This window comes from Idiotropiscis lumnitzeri, chromosome 3, assembly GCF_059441095.1.
Source record: "Idiotropiscis lumnitzeri isolate Australia: NSW breed Sydney's pygmy pipehorse chromosome 3, RoL_Ilum_1.0, whole genome shotgun sequence".
In the NCBI taxonomy this organism is placed as follows: domain Eukaryota; kingdom Metazoa; phylum Chordata; class Actinopteri; order Syngnathiformes; family Syngnathidae; genus Idiotropiscis; species Idiotropiscis lumnitzeri.
Genome location: NC_142393.1, coordinates 21,585,920 through 21,596,070, shown reverse-complemented (window position 1 = coordinate 21,596,070; position 10,151 = coordinate 21,585,920). Strand labels below are relative to the sequence as shown.

The 10,151-nt window shown below is 39.6% G+C and overlaps 3 protein-coding genes across 7 annotated transcripts in view; 2 read left to right on the top strand and 1 right to left on the bottom strand.

The window, feature by feature from the left end:
* Window positions 1-477: 477 nt before the first annotated feature.
* Window positions 478-2,888, top strand: sap18 (Sin3A associated protein 18). The gene is made up of 4 exons (XM_088291250.1): window positions 478-682; window positions 1,337-1,446; window positions 2,369-2,491; window positions 2,590-2,888. Exons 1-4 carry the CDS (start codon window positions 611-613, stop codon window positions 2,744-2,746), a joined length of 462 nt encoding a protein of 153 aa, XP_088147376.1. The 5' UTR covers window positions 478-610; the 3' UTR covers window positions 2,747-2,888.
* A 659-nt stretch (window positions 2,889-3,547) lies between these two features.
* Window positions 3,548-7,857, top strand: rtraf (RNA transcription, translation and transport factor). The gene is made up of 8 exons (XM_088290488.1): window positions 3,548-3,731; window positions 4,972-5,096; window positions 5,350-5,449; window positions 6,658-6,738; window positions 6,836-6,924; window positions 7,031-7,099; window positions 7,330-7,378; window positions 7,461-7,857. Exons 1-8 carry the CDS (start codon window positions 3,671-3,673, stop codon window positions 7,613-7,615), a joined length of 729 nt encoding a protein of 242 aa, XP_088146614.1. The 5' UTR covers window positions 3,548-3,670; the 3' UTR covers window positions 7,616-7,857.
* The window catches only part of nid2a (nidogen 2a (osteonidogen)), a 38,351-nt gene continuing 36,044 nt past the window's right edge, over window positions 7,845-10,151 (bottom strand). For all 5 annotated transcript variants that reach the window (XM_088290484.1, XM_088290483.1, XM_088290487.1 and 2 more), the window contains one exon: window positions 7,845-8,460. The gene's annotated coding sequence lies outside the window, so the exon portion shown is untranslated. The remainder of the gene's footprint in view (window positions 8,461-10,151) is intronic.

Sequence of the window (10,151 nt, the reverse complement as noted above, 5' to 3'; positions counted from 1 at the left end):
GATAGATAGATAGATAGATAGATAGATAGATAGATAGATAGATAGATAGATAGATAGATAGATAGATAGATAGATAGATAGATAGATAGATAGATAGATAGATAGATAGATAGATAGATCAAAACCTAATCATGTTTTCGTGATGGACTAACTGTTCCAAAATGAGAATTTACCAGTGTCAATTTGCATACTTTTCCCATTTCCTCTCCATGATTGATACAATAACTATACAACTTCAATATCTCTAACTCATTTCATGCAATAATTTTTGACAGAAGTGTCAAATCCAGGTCCAGGACCCTGTCACTGTTTTGCTAAATAACTGTGGCAAATTGGCGGCCGCTCTGATGCATGAAAGCGGTCGCAGACACAGCAAGCGCGGTATCTATACAAGTCTATGGAAACAATTACTCCCAAACACTAGAGGGCGGAATGTAGCCTATGGAAACAATTACTCCCAAACACTAGAGGGCGGAATGTAGCCCGACAGCAAACGGAAACAGTGCCGCCGGTTTTGTTACGAGCACAGCGTTACTACGAATCCATCGAAACGAGGTGGCGGAAACTTCCGAGAGACTGCATAAATAAAGCAGTTTAAACAAATCGAACGATGGCCCTTGAATCGCGTGTTACACAGGAAGAAATCAAGAAAGAAACAGAGAAGCCAATCGACAGAGAAAAGGTAATGCAGCGCATCGGCGTCTTACTTTAACTGTTAGCATGAAGCTAACAAGTGTAATTTGCGTCAAGCTGTTATATCAAATCTCAGGATATACGTCGCACGTGACTTTCGTGTTTTAATTCGTGTTATTTTTTTTTTTATTTCAAATGCAATAGGCGAAGTGCACGCGCGCTTGTGTTTAGTTAATGCAGCGCTTTTTTGTGAGTGGGCTGGGCGAGGGATCCCACGAGTGCTCATGCTCATTCCAGTTGTTGTGAAATGTGATATATAAAGGTTGTATTGAATTGTTAACTTTGTACGAAAAAAAAAATCACTTTGCATGATTTCTCCCACAAATGTCAGCTTTTAACATAAACACTTGTGTTGAATCATGAAATTATTTATCATGAAAGCACAGTTGCAGTACATCCATCCATTATCTAAGCCGCTATCTGGACTGCTCACAGTCAGCTAAAAGCGTACAATTCCATATGAAACTTATTGCATGAGGCTTTATCACAATAACAATATTTTTTTTATATTATGTAGCCCTAAATGGAGCTACACACACCTCTCACCACACTTTCTCGTTGAAGACTGCACAAACAAGTTTCCACATAGCTACATTGTTACCATTTATAGTTTAATGTACATGTACACTCATCTCTTTTACAGACCTGTCCCCTGCTGCTGCGAGTTTTTACCACCAATAATGGCCGACACCACCGCCAGGATGAATTTGCCCGTGGGAATGTTCCCTCCAGTGAACTGCAGATATACACGTGGTGAGACTGCAATGATGCATACCGCAACAGCCGGTCTATGATTGATGTTTGCTAATACAATATATATTCCGCCGTAAATGCTCAAGTACAAATGCATGGCGACAACACCAAAGTTAGCGAGTTAACATCCAGCCAGAAGACTCAACACTCTCATTGGCATACGCCCATATCATTCACTGCCCCTCTCGTCTCATCTTTTAAAACCAAACACACTTAGCCACGGATACAACAGTAGAACGTGAAGATGATGAGCCTACATTTAGGGAAATAATACCTGCATCCGGCATGCATGTTATTTTGTTTTGTAATCCAAAATCATTTTTTATATAATTAATCAATAAAATAATTGGTAGATTACTTGGTTATAAAAATGCTTGATGGCTGCAGGGGCTAATCTGAAGCTCGTTTTAAACCCAAAGCAAAAAAAATATATATATAATAATAAAAATATCAACCATGTTTCAGCACATAATAGGTTATTTGTGTCTGGACTGGGCTAAAATGTATTTTGTCTAACTATATTTGAGTTCCCTTGATAGCCAACCTTTAGTTTTATATATTCATAGTTTATAATGATTAATTCCCATGCATTCCTGTCAGTTCCCATTGATCATTTCCAACTTTGAAATTTTCCCAGAATTTTGGATTTCTCGTGATCAAGCCATAATCACAGTAACGAACAGTGTGAGAAACACTTGGTAACAGTTTCAAGCCATGTGACCACATTGTCCGCCAAATATCATTTGAAACCTCAAAATGACGTTACGTCGGGATGGTCATAAACCGAGGGCCCTGTGTAGTCTCTTTGCCAAGTAATGCAACGTTCCCCAATGAACAGCAGCGTAGAAAGCTTTCTTTCCCCTTAAGGTATGTACAGTCAGTACGCTGTGACACCTTTCTCTGATGCCCGTGTTTGTTCCAGGATGGACGCTACTCTGCGCGAGCTGACCAGCCTCGTGAAGGAAGTGTACCCAGAGGCTAGGAAAAAAGGAACCCATTTCAGTTTTGCCATCGTCTTCCCCGACCTCCGAGGGAAAGTGTATCGGTTAGTGCCACAGCACCACTTGGCATGTTCATTTGCTTTTGACATTGCTTACAGTACTGATAAACATGTCCTTTCCCTCTCCACCCCTCTTTCTTAAGCTTTAAAGACATTGGCAATACAGTGTCCGGCAAGAAGTGTGCTGATGACGCCATGACGCTGCAGTCTCAGCGCTTCCAGATTGGAGACTATCTAGACATTGCCATCACGCCTCCGAGCAGAGCTCAACCACTTGGACCACGCATGAGACCCTTTTGAGCCGATACATGCTTGACAAATACATAAACCCACTCCCATTGTTACCCTAATGTTGCATTTTCTTAATCATCTTAAGACCTTTTTTGTCTCAGCTTGTACAAAATAATGTTCAATAAATGTTTTCCCCACCGTTTGAAATTTTGATTTTGTTTGTTCCTCAATGCGTGGAGCTTTGTGTTGTTGTAGCTGCCCTGAGAGTACCCCTTAACCCACATGAAATTTCAACTAATCCATGTGCAAAATAGAGAGACATTTGTTGTGTTAACAGTAACTGTTCAGACCAACTATAACTAGCTTTTGTATGAGTGATTCCCCATCTCTACTTCTTGATGACCAACTTGCATATCAAACCATGTTTTTAATCAAATGGGTTCTTGAGGTATGGATTGGTTGACGTCTTCCGTGCAATAAAACACTTTGGCAGATATTTTTTTTTTAAATTGAGATAATTAAGCTCAGCAGTTGATACTGTGCATATAACTCTGTCAGTTGAACTTTTGGCTATCTAGAAGGGGAAGAGGCAAAAAAAACAGTTAGCTGACTTAGCAGAAATGACATCAAGCTAATTCCTGCTGCCGTAGTTTGACCAAAGTTATATCCTCTCACATTTGTCATCGTGGTCAGGTGAAATTGTCACTCAAACTAATGCAAAATGAAAACATGGCTGTATAAAACCCATCGTATCTTATTCTATGCTTTTACAATGTTGCTGTCCATTCTCACTCCACAGTCCAGTTCTGGCTGGTGGCGGTAATGTACCAATAAGTTGGTTTGTCAACCGCCAATGACACCACAGAAGAAGAAAAAGACGGAAGCTGTACCAGAACGCCCTACATTGCGCATGCGTGCAGCTGTCGCGAGTGGCACCAGTTTCTGTGACGTACCCATCGTTTTTATTGTACAAATCAGAAGTCAAACATAGTCATGTTTAGGAGAAAACTGACCGCCTTAGATTATCATAGTCCGGATGCATTCGACTGTGCAGGTAAGACAAACTGGAATAATAATTGATCGCACCAGTAGAACGACTGCCCTTCTCTAGTGTGCTGAATTGTCAATGTGCTAGTACACTCTTCGTCCATACAAGCAAGACAATGTGCACTAGTAGAACGGCTGTCTTAAGTGACGTTTTTTCCTCACTATTGCGTGACATTTATGCATACTAGTGAGTCAATTAGGGCGCACTAGTAAAACTAGGGTATTTTTCTAGAGGGGTAAACCATGTGCACTAGTTGACGTCGGGCTACTTGTACTAATAGTGCTAGATGTTGAATTGTAGAATAGTATGTCACTAGTAGCGCTTGCATCACGCAGTTGGTTCCCACTAACGATATACTAGTGTGCAGAAATGTCATGCAATAGAAGAAAAAAAAATGTCACTCCAGATAGGGGTTTGTTCGTGCGGCGTAGTCGTTCTACTAGTGTACTATACTGACAATTCATTGCACTAGCAGAATAACAAGGGCGCGCTGGATGTTTTCAAGTCCACTCTATAATGACGATTATTAGTTTGGCCCAGTGGATATTGGCTTTATTTTTGGCACAATAAAATTCAGATACTCACCGATTAATTAAAAATAGATAGATAGATAGATATATTTATATTTATACTTATATATATATATATATATATATATATATACATATATATATATATATATATACATATATATATATACATATATATATATATATATATACATATATATATATATATATATATATATATATATATATATATATATATATATATATATATATATATGTATATGTTATTTTTTTTATTTTTTTTTTACTTTTTTACAACAATGTAGATATGAATTACAGACAGAACATTTGACTTTAGAACAGAGCAAATGCCATATTTTTTCCCTTTTAGGGATGGTCAATGTTTGGACATTATTATCTTTGTTTTATGTTTTATCTTAATGTGGGCAAAAAAAATAATAATTGGACAATTTTTGCCAACCAGGTATCAGCCGATTAATCAGTCAGGCCCTAATAATAAGTACTGTACTTATATTGTGTTCTAAGAATATACCCATGTCATTTTACTAGTGTGCCGGATTGTTCGTGTATTCCTACACACTGTCCTCACTCATGGACAGTTCAGCGCACTGAAATGCTCAAAGAGCTTGCCTTAGCACACTTGAATCCAAACACACTAAGTTTGAACAAACACACACTACTCCAAAACATCCACACCATGGTTGTCTTTTTCCCAGATGAGACCCAGTTCAGGAACTTTGTAGTGTGGCTGGAGGACCAAAAGATTCGACACTACAAGATTGAAGACCGAGGCAACTTGCGAAACATCCCCAGCTCGGACTGGCCCAAAGCGTACCAGAAGGTGAGCTCACCCACCCTGCCCGGGACTCCTGCTCCGTGCTCACTTTCACACTCCAAGAAGATCTGGTACACGATGTATCACAAGTTGCGAAGTTTGGATTGCTGCTGTCAGATTATAAATTTAGAAATGCATATATTATTGTGGCGGGCAGTGGTGTAACTCTCCTTGTTTTGAATTTATTTTGCCATTGATTAAGACATAATAATGCCTGTATAACCCCACAAATATTAATTTATTTATTGTTTTGCGACAGTATTTGCAGGACGTCAACTGTCCGTTTGGAGCGTCTGAGAGAGCGCAGGCTGTGGACTGGCTGCTGGGCCTGGCTGTGCGTTATGAATATGGGGACAACGGTAAGAGGGCAACAGACTTGTGTGTGTTTCTTGCCATACAGAGGTTAGTCACTAGATGGCGCCATAGGAAAAAGGAATACCGTGTCAACAAGCAATGACAGTAAAAACACTTTCCTCCATCCTACCTGCTGATCCCATTTGAGACACTAATGTGCATAGCTAATACTGCAAGTGATTCTGGGGTTATTTAAAAAAAAAGTAGGGTTATTTAATATTTTGGGTGAGATTTCAGAATTTACCTGAAACACTAAATCTTTTCACGGCATAATCTGTTTTATGCTCCTATTCAGAAAGACAAACTGGATCACTCCCAGTACCAGTCTGTTGTGCTATAATAATGCCGGATGGCTTCGTCGAGTGTTCCCATAATTCAGATATCACTCCTTCCGTCAAGTTTCATGTACGGCTGTGCTATGAATCAAAATTCAATTACAATTATTGCACTCAACGATTACAAATTGGCATTTATTATTATTATTATTACATTTAAAACATTGTTAAAATAGTACTCGTTTTACAATCTCTAATACTATAGTGAGTATACTTGAGTGGGCATGCTATTGAGATTGTTTTCTGTTAGAACAGTTCTATGGCAAGTTGTATGTGCATAGCAAGTAAAATGTTTGTTTATACAAGGAAACCATACTCAAATTTATATATTTGCACCTTTATTTTTAATTTTAAGATAAAATAAATTTGATTTGGCGTAATATTATTTATTTATAATTTGTTTTTAAAATAAAAATAACTGGTTTAATAATCATTACTTCAATTATTACTAACACATTATTAACATATTAACACTTTTTTCATAATTAAGCAGCCTTTGTTTCATGTCCTTCCTAGGAGAATAGTGGGGCTGGGGGACTGGTCATATTGGACTTGGTTGTATTATAAAAAAAAATGGGTGGAGGAGAGACATTAACAGCATGATGGCTGACAATGCAGTCAGCCTGCGAGCTTGCAATGCAACTTCTATCACAACGCTGCGTCCGTAAAACATAACAGACTATGCCTACACTTGCGCACATTTTTTGGTGATAATTGTTTTGCAGACGTAGAATTGTAATAAGAAGTCACGTTGAGTGGCTTGCAAGCTGACTGCATTGTTAGCCATTGCGCTCTTAATGTCTCTCAACAATATCCTCCCAACTCCCATTAATAGAATTTGTGCAGTGTATGATTGTGTGTTCTGTGTCTCCGCCTAGTGGACAAGTACAGAAATTGTCCATCATTGGAAGCCTCCAGCGATTGTAAGGCGGCATCAGACCCTCTCATCAATCTGGACAGTAGGCATCATCACAAAGGGACAGACACCTTGTTGCGCTTTCTCCAAACGTTCTTGTGGGTGAACCGAGGCTCTTGTGATGCTTTTGTGTGACTCAGGTGACTCGCCAGATTTCAAAGCGGGCGTGCTCGCCTTGGCCAACATCCTCAAGATACAGCGGCATGACGATTACCTGGTGATGCTCAAGGTGAGTGCCTCAAGACTTTCTCCAACACTCCCAACCCGATTGAATGTACATTTTACTTTATTCAATTAAATGTGGTATTTTTTTTTTTCGGTTTTCCTCCTGAAAGGCCGTTCGAATCCTCATCCAAGAAAGGCTATCACCTGAGGCCATTGCTAAAGCGAGCAACAACAAAGAGGTAAACACATTGGCAAAGCACTCAAGAAGCCATGAATTTAATGTTGCATTTCATGTTTTTTGCTCCAATTTGCTTAAAATCGAGTTGATGACAACTCATGACAAATGCCAAACACATTACTCTGAACCAAAATACTTTTATTTCACCCTTGTAACTTCAATCCCTAATTTATTAATTTATTCAAATTAATTCTGCACTTGATTCGATTTGTCTTCTCTTTGTACATCCAGGGTGTCCCAGTATCCTTAGACAAGCACGTCTTGGGATTTGATACTGGCGGTGAGCATCTTTTCCCTGAATTAATCGCCAACATGAATTTTTGCATGTAGGACGTACATTTGATTTGTGGTCTCCCCGCTAGATGCCACGCTGAATGAAGCCGCACAGATCCTACGTCTGCTGCACATCGAGGAGCTGCGAGAGCTTCAGACCAAGATCAACGAAGCCATCGTAGCAGTCCAAGCCGTCATTGCCGACCCCAAAACAGACCACAGGCTGGGCAAGGTCGGCAGATGAGAGCCATGAGGAATTTCTGGAGGACTGGCGTTATTATTTGAAAGCCTGTGCTTGACACCATTTTTTTCCCTCTGTGACACATTTTTGATGCACATTGCTATCTTCCATTTTACAAAGACTTTGTTTCAAATTGATACAGCCCTTTGTTCTGATTTAGAAAAGAATTAGCTGTTTGTTCCTCTTTTGTGTGCTTCGGCAGAGCGGCAAACAAACAGTAATAAACAAGGTGTCCAGTACCAAAACACTTTTTAATGTTATAAATACATCTTATAAAGCGAAGAAAAATCAGGAGGCAGGGGTCTATTAGTGGTGTCGGGAAATGGTGACATAGACGAAGCTGCTGCATTTGGACATACAGTGGAGGGAAGCCTTAATGATTGTAATCTGATTTACATTCCTCAGTTTGGATGGCTGTTTCCACGTTTCCTGTCTTCATGCTAGGCTAAATTGAGCTCATCAACTGCTGCATAGTAACTTGGCCCATTATTCAACTCCAAGTTGGGAGACAAGGTTTTACAGCTCTTAAATGCTTGAACACACTTAAAAAAGAAAAAAAAGTGATATTACTCTTAGACTTCGGTGGCTACAAAGACAAACTTGCATATAAAAATTCAGTAGAAAAAAAAACAAATGAGGTACAAAACAAATGTACAAAACTTTTAATGTGCGGTTATATCTTGGAGGTGGGGGGGTGGGAGCTGATCCACAGGAAGCCGCGTCCCTTTGGGAGAATCCGTTTCCTCTGAAGGACACCAGGAGGGCTCGTCACACCCCCGGCTCAAAATTGGCCCCAGAAAATTAGCACCAAAGGACCGTGTGGCTGCCATTCTGCTCTTAAGGATTCCCTGACACACACACACACACACACACACATACAATGCATTGTAGCAGCAGCTTTAAAAGTAGGGTTGAAAATTAAGAAAATAAATACTTGTCATATTTGTTAAAATTGGCAGTATGACTCGATAGTCATGCATGAGTTAAATCAGCCCCATCTTGTGCCTCTAATTTGATATACAAGAAAGCACAGCGCCCAAGGAAAAAGAAGTCATCCGAAACAGAAGGCATGACTGACGAGGCGTCAATCATTTCCCACGTGCTCACAGGCACACTAAATCGGCGCGAGCAACTTCAGCATTCAAGCACTTCCGTCCGGTTCATGTCGCTGGCGGAGGAGATTGCCACAAAACGGCGATCACGTTTTGTTTTGCACAATAAACCCGAATCGTGCTCGTACATGTTTGTGAGGCGAATGGGTTTGGTCAGAGACTTAAGAGGGGTCTGGTTTAGTAAAGTGAGGCTAACATCCCGAACAAGCAACACCCAACAACTTGACTCAAGTGTGTTTCGTCTGCGTGTGTTGAACAATAACAGCTTTTAAGTCGGAGTGTTTCAAAGCTGTCATCATGTTCCCAATTATACCGCGCAACATCTTTGAAGTAGGCTGCTCTTTTTACCGCTTTAGCCAGTGACAAGTACAAATGATGCATGACGTGTGTGTCAAGGTTGTGGGGTGGGGTTGGTAGCAAGTTACTACTTTGGGCATCATTCTGTGTTTAGAGGGATACTTTGTTCTGAACAGGTGTTTTACAAAAGGCTTGCCGATGACATCAGTGCATCAAATGACACGGGTGGATGTATTTGGTCTCATGGACTACAAGTAGCATGAACCTAGGCAAGTTTCGCCACAGGATGTCAAGACACACTCACACAAAGAGATTACGTTGTTTTACATGGAAAATTGTTGTCATGCATCACCTCAGGCACACTTGCATTAAAAAAAAAAAAACTGACAGTGGTCAGTGAGGTAACGTTCAACTGACAATTAGTTTTCATACAGTTAGTTCACTTAATTTGTCCGAAAATTCCTTTGAATTACTGTACAGTGACGCCTTGAGATAGATGTTTAATTAATTAATTGCTCTTTCAAATCAATGGAAATTCTTTTTATCGTTCCTAGCCTTTAAAAAAATGTTTGATGATAAAAATAGCACTCTACAATATCGTACTGCATTAAACATAATTTTATGAGAATAAAAAAAACACCTTTTGCCTCAACCAAACTGACTTCCTTCTGGCGTATGCGCCATGGCCACCTTTTGGCAGCACAATTTCAACACGGATGCACTGTAAATGAAGACGGGTCAGACCTCAGGAAGTCATTCTTGACAGAGGATAAAGAATATATTCCTGCGAGTATTATCTGCCCACGTGTATTTCCTCACAAGTTGTGTTCAAATAACCGTTTTTTAATTTTTTTATTTTATGGAGGTTATAGGACCTCCACTATCAATGTTGGGGATTATCAAGGTGCTTTACATTGTGTGTTACCATTACAATAGCGAACATAAAGGCCTTGCTAACCAATGTAAATGCGCGTGTAGTTGTGTGTGTAATGTGTAGTTTGACAGTAAACTTTACCTGGAAGTGTAAATAAAATGCTTGAAATCACTTTTTTGAATAATTTTCAAGTTGAATAATTTTTACTTGCAAGTTAAAGCAAGAACATTGGCCAAATGACAGCTCGTATCTCAAG

Bases quoted from the DNA above. Each gene is read 5' to 3' on its own strand.
- rtraf (XM_088290488.1), top strand. From the start codon at position 3,671: ATGTTTAGGAGAAAACTGACCGCCTTAGATTATCATAGTCCGGATGCA. The intron at 7,100-7,329 runs GTAAACACATTG...TTGTACATCCAG, and splicing joins AAGCGAGCAACAACAAAGAG to GGTGTCCCAGTATCCTTAGA. The intron at 7,379-7,460 runs GTGAGCATCTTT...TCTCCCCGCTAG, and splicing joins CTTGGGATTTGATACTGGCG to ATGCCACGCTGAATGAAGCC.
- sap18 (XM_088291250.1), top strand. From the start codon at position 611: ATGGCCCTTGAATCGCGTGTTACACAGGAAGAAATCAAGAAAGAAACA. The intron at 683-1,336 runs GTAATGCAGCGC...TCTCTTTTACAG, and splicing joins AGCCAATCGACAGAGAAAAG to ACCTGTCCCCTGCTGCTGCG. The intron at 2,492-2,589 runs GTTAGTGCCACA...CTCTTTCTTAAG, and splicing joins CTCCGAGGGAAAGTGTATCG to CTTTAAAGACATTGGCAATA.